The sequence below is a fragment of the Hyperolius riggenbachi genome, chromosome 12 (genome assembly GCF_040937935.1).
Source record: "Hyperolius riggenbachi isolate aHypRig1 chromosome 12, aHypRig1.pri, whole genome shotgun sequence".
Classification (NCBI taxonomy): domain Eukaryota; kingdom Metazoa; phylum Chordata; class Amphibia; order Anura; family Hyperoliidae; genus Hyperolius; species Hyperolius riggenbachi.
In genome coordinates this window covers 206,008,708-206,027,999 of record NC_090657.1, presented here as the reverse complement: position 1 = coordinate 206,027,999, position 19,292 = coordinate 206,008,708, and the positions used below count along the sequence as shown (strand labels likewise).

At 46.8% G+C, this 19,292-nt stretch overlaps 1 protein-coding gene and 1 long non-coding RNA gene across 5 annotated transcripts in view; one reads left to right on the top strand and one right to left on the bottom strand.

Moving 5' to 3' along the window:
* GAS7 (growth arrest specific 7) overlaps positions 1–8,372 on the top strand; it is a 489,292-nt gene extending 480,920 nt beyond the window's left edge. For all 4 annotated transcript variants that reach the window (XM_068263919.1, XM_068263920.1, XM_068263921.1 and 1 more), the window contains one exon: positions 6,989–8,372. In XM_068263919.1, the coding sequence (XP_068120020.1) occupies positions 6,989–7,102 (114 nt within the window). In that variant the 3' untranslated portion in view covers positions 7,103–8,372. The remainder of the gene's footprint in view (positions 1–6,988) is intronic.
* On the bottom strand, positions 6,478–18,278 carry LOC137542191 (uncharacterized). Its single transcript, XR_011025376.1, has 4 exons — positions 18,031–18,278; positions 10,990–11,171; positions 10,129–10,248; positions 6,478–7,045 (listed from the first exon to the last, which is right to left on the bottom strand). It is a non-coding gene; the product is annotated as an uncharacterized lncRNA (long non-coding RNA).
* Positions 18,279–19,292: the final 1,014 nt, after the last annotated feature.

Here is a 19,292-nt window from a genome sequence, read left to right as displayed (position 1 = left end):
TAGTCTGGAAATCAAATTCCGCAAAATGACTTGTGAAATCCTAAAGGTACTCATTGGACTTTGGGCCCTTTAACGCAGTTAGGGTGCAAAAAAGTGCCACACATGTGGTATCGCCGTACTCGGGAAAAGTAGTACAATGTGTTTTGGGGTGTATTTTTACACATACCCATGCTGGGTGGGAGAAATAACTCTGTAAATGGACAATTGTGTGTAAAAAAAATGAAAAATTTGTCATTTACAGAGATATTTCTCCCACCCAGCATGGGTATGTGTAAAAATACACCCCAAAACACATTCTACTACTTCTCTTGAGTACGGCAATACCACATGTGTGGCACTTTTTTGCAGCCTAACTGCGCTAAGGGGCCCAAAGTCCAATGAGCACTTTTAGGCTTTACAGGGGTGCTTGCAAATTAGCACCCCCCAAAATGCGAGGACAGTAAACACACCCCACAAATGACCCCATTTTGGAAAGTAGACACTTCAAGGTATTCAGAGAGGGGCATGGTGAGTCCGTGGCAGATTTCATTTTTTTTTGTCGCAAGTTAGAAGAAATGGATTCTTTTTTTTTTTCTTTTTTTTGTCACAAAGTGTCATTTTCCGCTTACTTGTGACAAAAAATAATATCTTCTATGAACTCACTATGCCTCTCAGTGAATACTTTGGGATGTCTTCTTTCCAAAATGGGGTCATTTGGGGGGTATTTATACTATCCTGGAATTCTAGCCCCTCATGAAACATGACAGGGGGTCAGAAAAGTCAGAGATGCTTGAAAATGGGAAAATTCACTTTTTGCACCATAGTTTGTAAACGCTATAACTTTTACCCAAACCAATAAATATACACTGAATGGGTTTTTTTTAATCAAAAACATGTTTGTCCACATTTTTCGCGCTGCATGTATACAGAAATTTTACTTTATTTGAAAATTGTCAGCACAGAAAGTTAAAAAAATCATTTTTTTGCCAAAATTCATGTCTTTTTTGATGAATATAATAAAAAGTAAAAATCGCAGGAGCAATCAAATAGCACCAAAAGAAAGCTTTATTAGTGACAAGAAAAGGAGCCAAAATTCATTTAGGTGGTAGGTTGTATGAGCGAGCAATAAACCGTGAAAGCTGCAGTGGTCTGAGTGGAAAAAAAGTGCCTGGTCCAAGACTGTAGTCCTCAAGGGGTTAAGAAGGCGGTTTTAAATTGTTGATGTTTTTAGATAAGTCCTAAATAAAATTATTATATTTTGCTTCATATCTGGATGTGAAGTATGATATGTTATTAGCATGTCTCTAGACAAGGCTTCTTTCTCATGGGTTTGCACAGTTTTGGGGAAACACTGCATCTAACTGTGCTCATCATGTCTTATAACCAGCCCCTGGTCAATAGTACATTATATTTCAATTACTGTCACCTACAGGATTTATAGTAGCCACTGTTACTCTGTGCTATACTCATATCTATTATATACTGCATAATCCTTCCTGCACACGGCAACTTCGCTGTACATGGCTGAATACACGTGTTCATATGCAGAGAGGGTACATGTGCTTCACAGGAACCCCGACACCTCAATCTTCTAAATAAAATCCAGCCAGATAGTAGAGGTTTTATGTCTGTGTGGATATAAGTGCGCCGCTGCAAGGAGAGCAACACTATGGAAATGTTTATTTCCTTAGGCAACATTTATAATTTACACAAATCAACCCAACTGCTTTGTGAATTTGTCTTATTTAGTTTTAGGTTTATTTGGAATCATTTTCAAAGTGAATTTAAAGTGTACCCAAGGCACTGAAACAAAAAAATGATACTTACCTAGGTAAAGGAAAGCATCTGGTTGTTCAGTCTTTCCCGTGCCCCCGGAACATATCTAGCAAGAGCTTGTTGAATATGTTATCCTGGCTGTGAGCGTGGCTGTGCTGCGCCCCTGCGAGCTTGGCTGTGCTGCGCCTGTGCAAGCGTGACTATGCTGCGCCCGTGGGAGCATGGCTGTGCGATACCATTGGGAGCATGGCTGTGCTGTGCCTCCGCAAGCGTGGCTGTGCTGCACTTGTGCTATGCCTCTGCGAGCGTGGCAGTGCTGCGCACGTCCGAGTGTGGCTGAGCTGCGCCCGTGCGAGCGTGGCTGTGCAGTAAGCCAGATCCATTCCACCATGAGCGACCCCTGACGCAGCCGTTCTTGAGCAGTGACAGTATGGCTCGTGCATGAAGAGGAGCCTGGCTGCAATGTTCCCAGGCAGTGGTGAAGGGGTGAAGAAGACAGGGAAGCTTCTGGAAGATCTAGAGTGGCGCTGGGCAAACTATGGCCCTAGGGCGGTATCCAGGCCGGGGCGATATCCGGCCTGCCGCTGCATGGCCAGATTCCTCTCTTCCTTCCCTTCATCAAGAGTTGTGTGCGTTAACGAGAGGGTTAACTAACCTAATCGCCGCTTTCAGTGTCGGGTCTCCATGGCCACAGACGGCGTGTCACATGACTCCACTGTAGCCATGGAGACCTGACGCTAAAAGTTCAGATTAAGCGAATTAACTCTCTCGTTAATGCCGTTTGCAAATCTGCAGGGAGGGAGAGGAATGCAGTCTGCCCTGCACAGATCTAGAAACTTCCTTCTACCTAGATAAGTATTTGTTTTTTGCTGCGACTTTCACCAAGCATGCAGCAGATCAGGCGTTTCTGACATTGTCAGATCTGACAACTGCATGCTTGTTTCAGGTGTGATTCAGACACTACTGCAGCCAAATACATCAGCAGGGCTGCCAGGCAACTGGTATAGTTTAAAAGGAAATGCATCATGCAGCCTCCATATCGCTCTCACTACAGTTGTCCTTTTAAAGTGATAAGTGTATTATTATTAGGTCAGGGAATGCAGGACAGGTCCTTAAAGCTTTCACATGTGTCACGCTTTCTATATGGATAAACACGTGTGGCACAAGGGAAATGCCCCAGGACCTGTCATGGCACAAATACTTCCCCATAACAGGTGTCCTGGATTGTCAGACCCCTGGTGAATACGCTCCAATTCTACAAATACACAAAGCCAAACATGGATGACATTAATTTATTCCACACTGATCTGACTATAAGTGGGACAATTGTTATTGAGAGTGATAAACTCTCCATCTCAGGCAATAGCCAGTCAGTGTTTTGTACATTACCGGTAGTTACAAGAAAATCTAAGCAATCAAGCAGATATTTTTTTCGCCACTGATCCTTCTACTCTATAGAGCCATACCAGAATCACAGAGGTCTTCTTAAAATGCATTTAACCACTTGAGGACCGCCCCCGGCTGATGGGCGGCAGCAAGGGCTGGGCCCAAACGACCGCAATACGCCCATCGGCGGCATCAGGCGTGGCTGTGTGGCAATCGCGTCATTCGTGACGCGATCAGCCGCCAGGCTCCGCCCCCCTCACCCCCCCCCCCCCCCTAGCCGTTCAGAAGCGCTGGCGGGTTACTAGCTGCCCTATCGCCGCTGACAAAGTGTATAATAGGCTTTGTAATGTATACAAAGCCTATTATACAGGCTGTCTCCTGCCCAGGTGGTCCCAGTGTCCGAGGAGGGCAGGCTGCAGCCCCCCTAGTCTGCACCCAAGCACACTGATCTCCCCCCCTGCCCACCCCCCAGACCACTGTTTGCACCCAATCACCCATCAATCACTCCCTGTCACTATCTGTCAATTCTATTTTTTTTTTATTCCCTAAACTGCCCCCTGGGTACTCCTGATCACCCCCCACCCCTCAGATTCTCCCCAGACCCCCCCCCCCCCTGTGTACTGTATGCATCTATCCCCCCTGTCACTGCCACCCATCAATCAGCCCCTAACCTGCCCCTTGCGGGCAATCTGATCACCCACACCATCAGATCGCCTGCAGACCCAACATCAGATCACCTCCCAAGTGCATTGTTTACATCTTTTCTCTCCTCTAAACACCCACTAATTACCCATCAATCACCCCCTGTCACTGCTACCCATCAGATTAGACCCCTATGGCACCCAATTACCCGCCCACACCCTCAGACCCCAGCCCTGATCACCTCACCAGTGCATTGCTTGCATCTATTCCCCCCTCTAATCACACCTTGAGACACCCATCAATCACCACCTGTCACCCCCTAGCACACCTACCCATCAGATCAGGCCCTAATTTGCCCCGTGTGGGCTCCTGATCACTCAGCCAAACCCTCATTTCCCCTCAGACCCCCTTCCGATCACCTCCCCAGTGCATTGATTGCATCTATTTTCCCCTCTAACCACCCCCTGAGACACCCATCAATCACCTCCTTTCACCCCCCTAGCACTCCTATCCATCAGATCAGGCCCAATACAACCTGTCATCTAAAAGGCCACCCTGCTTATGACCGGTTCCACAAAATTCGCCCCCTCATAGACCACCTGTCATCAAAATTTGCAGATGCTTATACCCCTGAACAGTCATTTTGAGACATTTGGTTTCCAGACTACTCACGGTTTTGGGCCCGTAAAATGCCAGGGCAGTATAGGAACCCCACAAGTGACCCCATTTTAGAAAGAAGACACCCCAAGGTATTCCGTTAGGTGTATGGTGAGTTCATAGAAAATTTTATTTTTTGTCACAAGTTAGTGAAAAATGACACTTAGCGGAAATTGATTTTTATTGTTTTTTTTACAAAGTGTCATTTTTCACTAACTTGTGACAAAAAATAAAATTTTCTATGAACTCACCATACACCTAACGGAATACCTTGGGGTGTCTTCTTTCTAAAATGGGGTTCCTATACTGCCCTGGCATTTTAGGGGCCCTAAACCGTGAGTAGTCTAGAAAACAAATGCCTCAAAATGATCTGTGAATAGGACGTTGGGCCCCTTAGCGCACCTAGGCTGCAAAAAAGTGTCACACATGTGGTATTGCCGTACTCAGGAGAAGTAGAATAATGTGTTTTGGGGTGTATTTTTACACATACCCATGCTGGGTGGGAGAAATCTCTCTGTAAATGGACAATTGTGTGTAAAAAAAAAAAAAAAATCAAAAAAATTGTCATTTCCAGAGATAATTTTCCCACCCAGCATGGGTATGTGTAAAAATACACCACAAAACACATTATACTACTTCTTCTGAGCATGGCAGTACCACGTATGTGGCACTTTTTTGCAGTCTAACTGCGCTAAGGGGCCTAAAGTCCAATGAGTACCTTTAGGATTTCACAGGTCTATTGAGACATTTGGGTTCAAGACTACTACTCACGGTTTAGGGCCCCTAAAATGCCAGGGCAGTATAGGAACACCACAAGTGACCCCATTTTAGAAAGAAGACACCCCAAGGTATTCTGTTAGGTGTATGACGAGTTCATAGAAGATTTTATTTTTTGTCACAAGTTAGTGGAAATTGATTTTTATTGTTTTTTTTTCCACAAAGTGTCAATTTCCGCTAACTTGAGACAAAAAAAAAAAAAAATCTTCTATGAACTCACCATACTCCTAACATAATACCTTGGGGTGTCTTCTTTCTAAAATGGGGTCATTTGTGGGGTTCCTATACTGCCCTGGCATTTTAGGGGCCCTAAACTGTGAGTAGTAGTCTTGAACCCAAATGTCTCAAAACGACCTGTGAAATCCTAAAGGTACTCATTGGACTTTGGGCCCCTTAGCACAGTTAGGGTGCAAAAAAGTGCATTGCCAAGTATAATGTGTTTTGGGGTGTATTTTTATACATACCCATGCTGGGTGGAAGAAATATCTCTGTAAATGACAATTTTTTGATTTTTTTTTTTTACACAAAATTGTCCATTTACAGAGATATTTTTCCCACCCAGCATGGGTATGTGTAAAAATACACCCCAAAACCCATTATACTACTTCTCCTGAGTACGGCAATACCACGTGTGGCACTTTTTTTGCAGCCTAACTGCGCTAAGGGGCCCAAAGTCCAATGAGCACCTTTAGGCTTTACAGGGGTGCTTACAATTAGGCACCCCCCAAAATGCCAGGACAGTAAACACCCCACAAATGACCCCGTTTTGGAAAGTAGACACTTCAAGGTATTCAGAGAGGAGCATAGTGAGTCCGTGGCAGGTTTCATTTTTTTTTGTCACAAGTTTGTGACAAAAAAAAAAAGTCTCCATTTCTTCAAAGTGTCATTTTCCGCTAACTTGTGACAAAAAATAAAATCATCATGCCTCTCAGTGAATACTTTGGGATGTCTTCTTTCCAAAATGGGGTCGTGGGGGGGGGGGGGGGGGTGTATTTATACTATCCTGGAATTCTAGCACCTCATGAAACATGACAGGTGCTCAGAAAAGTCGGAGATGCTTCAAAATGGGAAAATTCACTTTTGGCACCATAGATTGTAAACGCTATAACTTTTACCCAAATCAATAAATATACACTGAATGGATTTTTTTTTTTATCAAAGACATGTAGCACAATAAATTTGGACAAAAATGTATACAGAAATTTTACTTTATTTGAAAAATGTCAGCACAGAAAGTAAAAAAAAAATCATTTTTTTGACAAAATTCATGTCTTTTTTGATGAATATAATAAAAAGTAAAACTCGCAGCAGCAATCAAATAGCACCAAAAGAAAGCTGTATTAGTGACAAGAAAAGGAGGTCAAATTCATTTAGGTGGTAGGTTGTATGACCGAGCAGTAAACCGTGAAAGCTGCAGTGGGCTGAATGGAAAAAAAGGCTCTGGTTCTTAAGGGGCGAAAAGACTGTGGTCCTCAAGTGGTTAAGGTCCATAACATACAATAAGTCTATTTCCCCTTCCATTCCTTTCTCCCAAAGTAATGTCATCCATGGCTCTCCTCCAATCGCAGTGTATCAGTGCTGGGAGCGCTCATTGCATATGTATATTATATCAAGTTCAACGGAAAACTCAAAAGCCTATATTTTGAGAATACAGAGGGTAGTGGAAAAAGGCCCTTTCTCTGATTGACTCGCTAGGCAGTTTGGTGTTTCACCAGTGTGAGCCATGCAGGTGGTGCAGCTACTTGAAGTGTGACTCCTCTTCTCTCCACAGACGGTGGAACCCGTGGACCAGCTGCTGCAGAAAGTGGATCCGGCCAAAGACAGGGAACTGTGGGTGAAAGATCACAAGACTGGGGACATCAGGCCCATGAACATGGACATATAGACTTTACCTGCAGACCACCTCCGCAGAGCCCTCCCGGTTACCGGACCACCATCCACAGCCGCGGCTCGGATCTTGTATATTCCTGTAAATTACTCAAAGCGTCAGTCACTGCCTCGTCACCAAATCATCACTGGGGACTTGTTCGTGTTTGGAACTGTGAATGCAGATGGCGGCTCAGGGCTTCCTGGACTCTCATTGGCTGTTGGTGCTGCTAAGGTTTGACCTACTGGGAATGATGCTCAGTAGAACACCCAACCATTTTGCCCATATCATTCATTGCAGATAAATATAATAAACCTTATACTTAATTATCATCACAAGGTGCTCTTATCCTAATGTAGACCCTGATGTAAAGGGGAGCTCTGCTCAGCTCTGCCTGCATTCAGAATGGCAGTCAAGGCTGACCACTGCAAATGAAGAATCAGTCCAACACCTTGCCTAAAACTAACGTTCTCTCCTGCAGTCATGTCTGATGGCTTCTCAGCTACTTGTTGGCTTTTGGCTGCTTTTTCAGATATACTTTTGGCTGTTTCAAATGAAAATTTTAGAGTTGGCAGCATTTCTAGAGCCAATCCTGTTGCTTTATTGCAGGTACCACAGGGCAGCTGGAAGTACCTTTATGGTTATTCCATATACTGAAACGCCCTTCACCTTGCGTCAGTCTTTGGGGGCCAAAGCAAATGAAAGGCCTTGACTCGATTAAGTTGTTTTTAATTGACCACAGATAATTGTCATTACTGGCAATTCTAATGCTATGACTGGTTTGTGGATATTGTGAGGAGTCAGAGATACCAGGTTTGTGACCAGCCACCACAAGAAACCCTATGGAGTAAGAGGCTGCGCTCACAGTGGGCAGTGCGTTCCCTGTGACAGCAAGAACAAAACCGTCACCAAACGTTATTCACGCGTTGCCTCACATACAGTAAAGGAGACAGTCACTGAAAAGTATGCTTCACTGTGACTGTTAAACATGGTTTTATTGCATTATGATGTTGCACGCCGCTATACCGCACTGGGAACATCGCATAGGTGCTGCAAGCCATGTTACAGATCAGCTGTTACACCGCACTGCACCTCTGTGAATGTAGCCTGACAGATGTGCACCAACCAGGGTCAGTTATATTATTACTGCAAGCAGTATTGTGAGAATGTGGATTGCAGCAGACACAAACACAACTAGGCCTAGGTTTCACCTACCCAGCCAAATTCTAAATTCTTATTCCAATCCCTCTGAAGTGAGAGGGATATGGAGGCTGACATATGTATTTCCTTTTAAAGGGAAGGTTCAGGGAGGGTGGGTAAAAAATAAAAATCAATTTCCACTTACCTGGGGCTTCCTCCAGCCCGTGGCAGGCAGGAGGTGCCCTCACCGCCGCTCCGCAGGCTCCCGGTGGTCTCCGTTGGCCGACCCGACCTGGCCAGGCCGGCTCGCGAGGTCGGGCTCTTCTGCGCTCCAAGGCCCGGCACTTCTGCGTCCCACGCCGGCGCGCTGACGTCATCGGACGTCCGCCGGGCTGTACTGCGCAGGCGCAGAACTACTGAGCCTGCGCAGTACAGCCTGGAGGACGTCCGATGACGTCAGCGCGCCGGCGTGGGACGCAGAAGTGCCGGGCCTTGGAGCGCAGAAGAGCCCGACCTGGCAGCCGGCCTGGCCAGGTCGGGTCGGCCACCGGAGACCACCGAGAGCCTGCGGAGCGGCGGCGAGGGCACCTCCTGCCTGCCACGGGCTGGAGGAAGCCCCAGGTAAGTGGAAATTGATTTTTATTATTTTTTACCCACCCTCCCTGAACCTTCCCTTTAAGCAATACTAGTTTCTTGGCTATCCTGCTGAACCTCTGCCTCTAATACTTTTAGCCAAAGACCCTGAACAGATCAGGTGTTTCTGACATTATTGTCAGATCTGACAAGATTAGCTACATGCTTGTTTCTGGTGTTACTCAGACACTACTGCAGCCACATAGATCAGCAGGACTTGCCTGGCATTGTTTAAAAGGAAATACATATGGCAGCCTCCATATTCTTCTCACTTCAGTTGTCCTTTAACAGTCAGGAAAGAGCTTCAAATGCAGGAAAATAGAACTGACTGTATTTAGAAAAAGTGGAATGCAAATAAATGCAACAGAAAAAAAATGCAAATGGAGGTTGATGCTGCTCGAGAAGAAAGTTACAGGGCATTGCTAAACTAGTATGCACTAGATATTCAGTTTTTTTAAGGTTTACATGGGCTTTAAGGTCCCTTACAAACTGTTCACAATGCTGCATACTAAGCTGCCTCACCAGAATTGCTGCAAGGCTAGATTCCCCAGACAGGGCTTCCTTCAATCCTCACCGATCCCTGGTGCAGACTGGACTGTCTGGAATGGATATCCTTCCACAGCCTCATCACCAACACAGGGACCATGAGGCGCCTACATGGTGGCAGCTACTGTCCATCTGAGCTGAGGGATGCATCGGAGCTCAGCAGAACCCCATCTGGTGAAGCTGACTTTACAGGAATAGGGATGACCCGACTTGGTGTGCAGCCACTAGAGTGACTCATTTTTCCTACTTTAAAATCATAATGTAAATTGTATGTAGCTTGGGATTGAGGCAATCAAATTAGGCAGGAAGTAGGTTTCCTTTTCACAATTCCAAGCTGTATATAATTTGCATGAAGTATGCATGCAAGTCTCTAAAATGAGCATTTCCCTGGCCATCTCTCTTTTTCCCTGACTATCCATCTTGTCTACTTTAAGGGGCCCAGCAGGAAACCTCATAGGAAACCGTTCTCCAATCACAGCACTCTCTAAAGCACAAAGCATTGTGATTGGCCAAATAGTGTGGGCAGAGTTTACTACAACCTATGTGAAACCTAGCAGTCCGAGAGGGTGCAGTCCACCCAATCACATCAGTAGAATTTGCCTATAAGTTTTCCTGCCGAGTACCCTAAAGTACACTAGCACCCCAGAATCACCCTGCAGCACCCCCCCCCCCCCCCCCCCCTGTTATGGACAGACTGCAGCCTTCTTATAGTAACAACAACTCACCCCTCCTCTTGACATCTAGTGTTGCTCCTCCCTGCTCTGCTCCTGCATAATGGACGCAGGCACATCCTTTCTGAAGGTGGTAGGCAGGGCACTGAGGAAGAACTCCGCATTTCTCTCAAGCTGCAAGGAAAGGAATAAACTGATTATACACTGCAGTGTTCTCCCCAGGCTCTTTTAGCCCGGTGCTCCACCCGGCTAGTTTTGATGAGCACCCGGCTGTCATTAGCTCACCTCCTCCTATTCTGTAATCATAATTGCTCACGGAAGCCCTGGCCCTGCATTCTCTCATCTCACCCACCCGGCTACTTTCTCATGCCACCTGGCTGGAAAAAAATTCTGGGGAGAACACTGCACTGCTACTGGTATTTCAGCAGCTTAGGGACGCTGTGTCACTGATTCACTATGTCTGGAGGCCAGCAGCCCTGGACTAGATGCTTTTAAAAATGTCTTCTTTTAGGTGGGCATAGTGTGCACACTTTATCTGGGTCATATCAAAATATGGCAAGGATTGCTAAAAGATGACTTAGTGGTCAGCTGTGTGACTGCAGTCAGTTGTTGCACCCACAGTGATACCAGTCCTGGATTTATTAGAGATACATTCTTACTGTAAGTGCTGCATGAAATAGCACAAACTCTAACTTGCTCACTTTTCAGCAACCCCTCCTGCCTCTCTGATGTGACCCAGATGAAAGCTGCAAAATGTTGCCACTGACAGCCAGCAGACAGATTTTGTTTTAAGGATCCAGGCCAGACCAGATGATCCGATCACTCCTGCCCATGACTGGATCTCAGCTCCTCTAGGCCAGCGTTTATCAGTTATTTGCTTCCCCGGGTACCCCTTTTTGGGTGATGCCAATTTACCTGTGAGGAGAATTTCATCCTTCCTCGTTACACAAGTGTGATCAGCGGGTCTTAAAGCGGCTAGAATCGCATGCACTTCCTGTTAGCGGTTTCTTGCCGTCTGTCACATCGACAAGGCTTGGGACATTCAGAGCTCCAGTACATTCTGATTAACAAGACCTTAAACTTAGATTACAGTATACCTATAACAAAAGCACACCATAGTATATTTAGTGGGAAGCAACAAAGTTTCACTTAACTTAAATCATACTCGGCTTTTAATTTTTTTTTTTTATTTCCTACTACAAATAGCACAAGCTGGAGACATGGGGCATAGCACAGACCTTCAGCAGTCTCTCAGCATTTGTGTCATTCCAGGTGTGGTGAAACAACTACATGTCCCAACATGCTTTGCAGTTAAAGGACAACTGTACCTAGAGGTATATGGAGACTGCCATATTTATTTCCTTCTAAACAATACAAGTTGCCTGGCTGTCCTGTTCATCCTCTGCCTCTAATACCTTTAGCCATAGACCCTGAACAAGCATGCAGCAGATCAGGTGTTTCTGACATTGTCAGATCTGACAAGAATAGTTGCATGCTTGTTTCTGGTGTTAGCCAGACACCACTGCTGGCAAATAGATCAACAGGGCTGCCAGGCAACTGGTATTGTTTAAGGCTACTTGCGCACCAAGACGTTGCGTTAGGTGCTACGTTAAGGTCGCATAACGTGCACCTAACTCAAGGCCTGGTGCTCTTCAATGCGGACGTCAGAGTGAGCCGCGTTGTGCAGCTCACTCTGGCGTCCGTGATGCGTACTCTTGGACGCATGCGGCATTACGTGGTCTGGCCGGCCAATCGCTGCAGAGCGCGGCCGCACCAGGTAGTTAACACTGCACGTCACAACGTGCAGTGAATATTAATTAGCCATGTGCCTGGCTGCTCTCCGCTCCTCCCCAACATTACTGAGCATGTGCAAACAGTCTAACGCGTCTTAATCCGCTGTAACGCCGTAGCATGCTGCACTTTCGGCAGAACGTGCAGCGTTACATGTAACGCAACGTGGGCTGTGTGAACAGCCCACTTGTGTTACATTGCTGTGCGTTGGAGGAGCGTTACAGGCTGCACTAATGTGCGCCTGTAATGTCTTAGTGTGTAAGCAGCCTAAAAGGAAATAAATATGGCAGCCTCCATATCCCTCACTTTAATTGTCCTTTAAACTGTTGAACTTGCTAGCAGGCAGTCGGGTGGAGTCAGGGCTGAATGTTGTAGGATGGCCCAAGAGGGGGATTAGCATGACCGTGCAGCTAACCAGTGTGCAGCATGCAAGAGCACCTGTCGTCCTTGTTGGCGTATTCGCTGTATCAGAAACACCTATGCAAACTCCTGAGCCAATCAGCCGAGACAGTGACACAGTCCAATGCCTGCAAGACGAGCGGCTCACTCTATACTGGCCATACATGGATAGATTTCCAAACAATCTGATCAAAAGAATATTTTTAAGATCGGTCTTTAAAAAGATCGTTTCGAAATCCATCTATCTGGGTTCAGCTTTATATAATGTTCATATCATGTTGATATGTGTCAAACAAAATACTTGTACATACAAAGGACTGTACAAACCCTTTGCCATACACTGTGCAATCCTGTTTGAAAAGACCAGGTAGGCCCTCATGCTACAAATGAGAGGAAAGATTGTACAGAGTGTAGTCTATCTGTTGTGTTTTATAAGACGGAATAACGATAGTCGTACACTGTGGTAGTGGCCAGATTGTAACAGACAGTTACTGACTGGAAATTGATCTATTAAGCTTTAAGGCTGTGCAATCATGGTTGTAAAGCGTAGGACCCGGTTAACGTGCTTGTTTTACCGGAGTAGAAACCTGTTGCCTAACACGATCTTTTATCTATACCTTAGCGTTGTAATTTGGACCATATTTCTACCATCTTGTAAATGCTCCACATTAGGACATCCCAGTCAATATGTATTAGTTACTTGTTATACAGTACTTAAGAAGGTTGTGAAAATATTGTTTTGTTTCCTTTGAATGATAGAACACACTCCAGCTTGAGACAGCCAATCAGATGCTGACAATTCAGCTGATGCAAATTTACCCAGCGCAGTGCACCAATCAGTGCAGAGTAGCTTTCGCTTTTGACAAGTCCAGTAGGGATGGTCACTAAGATGCAAATAGCTTGAACATGAAAATGAACCAATCAGATCCTGCTGAGGTAAAATTTGATTAGTTCATTTTCAAGCTGTATAAATGTTCATACATTTGCATAATCCTGCATTAACTTGAATTTATTTGCATCTCATTGACCATCCCTATGGCCCAGTAGCAAGCTGCATATATTTGCAAATAAGGTACATAAAGATTGCTAAATGAAATACTTATAATTTCGAAACTGATGCAATTTTAAGGTTCTTTGTCCTGAAAAACATTTGGCAAACGTGTCCATACATGTTCAGATGCAATCGGCGGGTCTCCTCCTTCCTGTCAATGTTTCAATGCAATCTTCCAAACATTCCTAAAGCATTGGATAACATTTTCATTCCATTCCTGATTTCTGACAGGATTGCATGAGGGTAAAACAGTTTTGTACATCCCAGTTTAACGGTATTTACAGATGGCCAAGGAGTTGGCAAGAATTTCAAATGTATGCAAATGTCATGTTCATTTTAAAAGTACCAATCAAAGTCATCAGGTACTGCATCTCGTTGGCTCCATTCCAAGCAGTGGCTTGGTGCAGTGACTGGGTTGGGCGCAGTGACTAGGCTTGGCGCAGTGACTGGGTTGGGCGCAGTGACTGGGTTGGGCGCAGTGACTGGGTTGGGCGCAGTGACTGGCTTGGCGCAGTGACTGGGTTGGGCGCAGTGACTGGGTTGGGTGCAGTGATTGGGTTGGGTGCAGTGATTGGGTTGGGCGCAGTGACTGGGCTTGGTGCAGTGACTGGGTTGGGCGCTGTGACTGGGTTGGGCGCTGTGACTGAGTTGGGCCTAGTGACTGAGTTGGGCCTAGTGACTGGGTTGGGCCTAGTGACTGGGTTGGGCCTAGTGACTGGGCTTGGTGCAGTGACTGGGTTGGGTGCAGTGACTGGGTTGGGCGCAGTGACTGGGTTGGGCGCAGTGACTGGGTTGGGCGCAGTGATTGGGTTGGGCGCAGTGACTGGGTTCGGCACAGTGACTAGGCTTGGCGCAGTGACTGGGTTGGGCGCAGTGATTGGGTTGGGCGCAGTGATTGGGTTGGGCGCAGTGATTGGGTTGGGCGCAGTGATTGGGTTGGGCGCAGTGACTGGGTTGGGCGCAGTGACTGGGTTGGGCGCAGTGACTGGGTTGGGCGCAGTGACTGGGTTGGGCGCAGTGACTGGGCTTGGTGCAGTGACTGGGTTGGGCGCTGTGACTGAGTTGGGCCTAGTGACTGGGTTGGGCCTAGTGACTGGGCTTGGTGCAGTGACTGGGTTGGGCCTAGTGACTGGGCTTGGTGCAGTGACTGGGCTTGGTGCAGTGACTGGGTTGGGCGCTGTGACTGAGTTGGGCCTAGTGACTGGGTTGGGCTTGGTGCAGTGACTGGGTTGGGCGCTGTGACTGAGTTGGGCCTAGTGACTGGGCTTGGTGCAGTGACTGGGTTGGGCCTAGTGACTGGGCTTGGTGCAGTGACTGGGCTTGGTGCAGTGACTGGGTTGGGCGCTGTGACTGAGTTGGGCCTAGTGACTGGGTTGGGCGCAGTGACTGGGCTTGGTGCAGTGACTGGGTTGGGCGCTGTGACTGAGTTGGGCCTAGTGACTGGGTTGGGCGCAGTGACTGGGTTGGGCGCAGTGACTGGGCTTGGTGCAGTGACTGGGTTGGGCGCTGTGACTGGGTTGGGCGCTGTGACTGAGTTGGGCCTAGTGACTGAGTTGGGCCTAGTGACTGGGTTGGGCCTAGTGACTGGGTTGGGCCTAGTGACTGGGCTTGGTGCAGTGACTGGGCTTGGTGCAGTGACTGGGTTGGGCGCTGTGACTGAGTTGGGCCTAGTGACTGGGTTGGGCGCAGTGACTGGGTTGGGCGCAGTGACTGGGCTTGGTGCAGTGACTGGGTTGGGCGCTGTGACTGAGTTGGGCCTAGTGACTGGGTTGGGCGCAGTGACTGGGTTGGGCGCTGTGACTGAGTTGGGCCTAGTGACTGGGTTGGGCGCAGTGACTGGGTTGGGCGCAGTGACTGGGCTTGGTGCAGTGACTGGGTTGGGCGCTGTGACTGAGTTGGGCCTAGTGACTGGGCTTGGTGCAGTGACTGGGTTGGGCCTAGTGACTGGGCTTGGTGCAGTGACTGGGCTTGGTGCAGTGACTGGGTTGGGCGCTGTGACTGAGTTGGGCCTAGTGACTGGGTTGGGCGCAGTGACTGGGTTGGGCGCAGTGACTGGGCTTGGTGCAGTGACTGGGTTGGGCGCTGTGACTGAGTTGGGCCTAGTGACTGGGTTGGGCGCAGTGACTGGGTTGGGCGCAGTGACTGGGCTTGGTGCAGTGACTGGGTTGGGCGCTGTGACTGGGTTGGGCGCTGTGACTGAGTTGGGCCTAGTGACTGAGTTGGGCCTAGTGACTGGGTTGGGCCTAGTGACTGGGTTGGGCCTAGTGACTGGGCTTGGTGCAGTGACTGGGCTTGGTGCAGTGACTGGGTTGGGCGCTGTGACTGAGTTGGGCCTAGTGACTGGGTTGGGCGCAGTGACTGGGTTGGGCGCAGTGACTGGGCTTGGTGCAGTGACTGGGTTGGGCGCTGTGACTGAGTTGGGCCTAGTGACTGGGTTGGGCGCAGTGACTGGGTTGGGCGCTGTGACTGAGTTGGGCCTAGTGACTGGGTTGGGCGCAGTGACTGGGTTGGGCGCAGTGACTGGGCTTGGTGCAGTGACTGGGTTGGGCGCTGTGACTGAGTTGGGCCTAGTGACTGAGTTGGGCCTAGTGACTGAGTTGGGCCTAGTGACTGGGTTGGGCCTAGTGACTGGGCTTGGTGCAGTGACTGGGTTGGGCCTAGTGACTGGGCTTGGTGCAGTGACTGGGCTTGGTGCAGTGACTGGGCTTGGTGCAGTGACTGGGTTGGGCGCTGTGAAAGTTATAACTGGGCAGAGTAAACAGTCTACTCAATCATTACATCATGATTTCCCTGTGATTGTGTTCTGTATGTGTTGTGCTGGGCTACGATTACTGTTGTGTCTCTTCTTCATTTTATATTCACTTCTATCTGACCAATTTTTACTGAAAGAAAAGGATGCAATTATAATTACTGTAGTGATTTTATATTAGAGTACTGGAATGTTTGTGAGTTTTAATGGTGGGAAATACACAGCTGAATATGATGCTACTCAAAGCTATGGCATTAGGAAAGGAGTTCTCCAGCAGCACAGAGAGGAGGAATAGGTAGGTGAAGAAGCAGAGTCCTCCAGCAGCACAGAGTATATCAGGAGAGTAGAGTTAGTGGGAAGAGTGGAGTCCTCCAGCAGCATAGACTAACTCCTCTCCTGATATACTCTGTGCTGCTGGAGGACTCTGCTCCTTCCTCTATCTAACTCTCCTCTCCTAATATAGGGCCAGTGCACACCAAAAGCCCCTAGCATATCTGCAACAGTTTTTCAGAGCGATTCTAGGCATATTTGGAGCGATTTTTTTTAATCATGCCTATTGGTTTTTGGAGCGTTTTTGAGTAGTAGATTTTTTATTTTGTTGCAGTAGAGCTGTAACTGAACAGCTTCTGTAACAAAAACGCTTGGAAAATCGCTTTGATCTAAGAGTTTTTCAGAGCGGTTTTCCACTTTTCTATACTTTAAATTGAGGCAGAATGGCCTCAGAAATTAGCAAAAATGCGCCAGAACCCTAGTTTACGTTTGGGGAAAAAACAAACCTCTCTGCACCAGCCCACTGAAATACATTAGCCATGCGGTTTTCAGCCTGCAAGCCTTTTAAAAACCGCTCAGAACCGCTCTTGGTGTGCACCAGCCCATAGATAGTCTGTTCTGCTGGAGGACTCCACTCTTCCCACTATCTATGGGCTGGTGCACACCAAGAGCGGTTCTGAGCGGTTTTTAAAAGGCTTGCTGGCTGAAAACTGCATGGCTAATGTATTTCAGTGGGCTTATGCAGAGAGGTTTTTTTTTTCCCCCAAACGTAAACTAGGGTCCTGGCGCATTTTTGCTGATTTCTGAGGCCATTCTGCCTCAATGTAAAGTATAGAAAAGTGGAAAACCGCTCTGAAAAACTCTAGATCAAAGCGATTGTCCAAGCGTTTTTGTTACAGAAGCTGTTCAGTTACAGCTTTACTGTAACAAAATAAAAAATCTACTACTCAAAAACGCTCCAAAAACCAGTGTTTTGGTGTGCACTGGCCCTATATCAGGAGAGGAGCGTTAGATAGAGGAAGAAGCAGAGTCCTCCAGCAGCACAGATTATATCAGGAGAGGAGAGTTAGAGGAAGAAGCAGAGTCCTCCAGCAGCACATAGTATATTAGAGAGAAAGGAACAGAGTCCTCCAGCAGCACAAAGTATATCAGGAGAGGAGGGAGCAGAGTCCTCCAGCAGCACAGAGTATATCAGGAGAGGAGGGTTAGATAGAGGAAGGAGCAGAGTCCTCCAGCAGAACAGAGTATATTGGGAGAGAAGGGTCAGATAGAGGAAGGAGCAGAGTCCTCCAGCAGCACAGAGTATATCAGGAGAGGAGGGTTAGAGAGAGGAAGGAGCAGAGTCCTCCAGCAGCACAGAGTATAGTTTGTATTAGGTTTAAGCTAGGGGTATGTATATTACATATATCATTTTGCATCCTAATAGAGACCTGAATCCCTATTGGGAGCTGTGTAAATTATTGCTCATCAGTGTACAAAAAAAGCACAATTTTCAAGCTTGATAACTAGTTATCTATCATCAGAGATTTAACCCCTTGCACATTCCCCTCATCCCTGCATTAGAATACCCCACTTTTGTACAAAGATATTGTAAAAGAAACAAAAAAGTAATTTTCAGAGTATATAAATACTAATTTAAGACGATAAACTTGATTATTCTGGGTGATAAAGACCCCACGATGGTGTGTGAACGTACCTTGTAAATTGTTACAATTTCGTGTCCCAGTCGTGACGTCAATAAAGCTGTTTTGTCTTTTATATTCTATATGAATTGTTACAAAGATATGAATGCCTTTTTTATTTTTTGGCTGAAAGAAATTATTAAGAAAAGTAAAAGAAGGGTTATACAACAATGGAAAATGCTGTCATTTGCTAATCAGTGACTGACACCTGACTGAAGTAACAGGAAATTCTGCTTAATCTTCCAGTATTCAATAAATTCCAAATATCGACTGATTCTATTCTCAGTGTCTTATTGATAACAGGTGAGAACGTGTCACAAGTGAAACCGAGAACGCAGGAAAATACGCAGAAATGCACATGGCAGGAAAATGATGCGCTTTTGCAGGCATACATGTGCTGCCAGCCGGAAGTATACCCCCAACTACTCCTTTATAATGCTAGGTACACACCATACCATTTTCTGTTAGATTTTCTCTTAGATTTACCTGCCAGATAGATTCTGCTGTTAGAGTTACCTACAACATGGAAAAAAAGCGAACAGAAAATTGTATGGTGTGTACCTAGCATTAGATATGCACTGATTGTAATTAAAGAGAATCTGTTATAAAAAAAAATGAACCCCTGGGGAGATACTTCAGTAGGGGGAAGTCTCTGGATCCTAATGAGGCTTCCCGGTCTTCTGTGGTGGCCCCGATCCAGTGCTGGGACCCCCGGACGGCTGCAGACGGCAATATTTACCTTTTGGATCCAGTGCGGGTGACGCCTGGACAGAAGGGCGAACCCGATCAGGCTGGGCTATTTCTGCCGGAGCCCGAGGGGGAAACTGCTACTATGCCTGCGCTGGAGCCCTGAAGGTAAACATTGCCGTCTATAGCTGTCCGGGGGGCCCCAGCGCTTGATCTGGGCTATTGCGGAGGATGGGGGAAGCCTCATTAGGATCCAGAGGCTTCCCTCACCTAAGGTAAGCATCCCACCAGGGGCACCTTTTTTTGTACAACATATGATCTCTCTTTAAATTCTGATGACTAATCTACTGATTTGCCATAGGTAACACATTTCTCCCTCAAAAATATGAGGTTGGCAAGAGTAATAAGATTACAGGTGAGCTCACTGAGCATCATATGCAATGGTAACACACCTGTCCTGTGATTGGCTGAAAGAAAACTGGACACCACCCTGTTTTCTGAAGTAGGAAGACTGCTGTAAAGCCTGTTACACACATACAATTTTTAATGGCCAATTTCAACACCTCCAAGTACTGTGAGAGCTTACCTA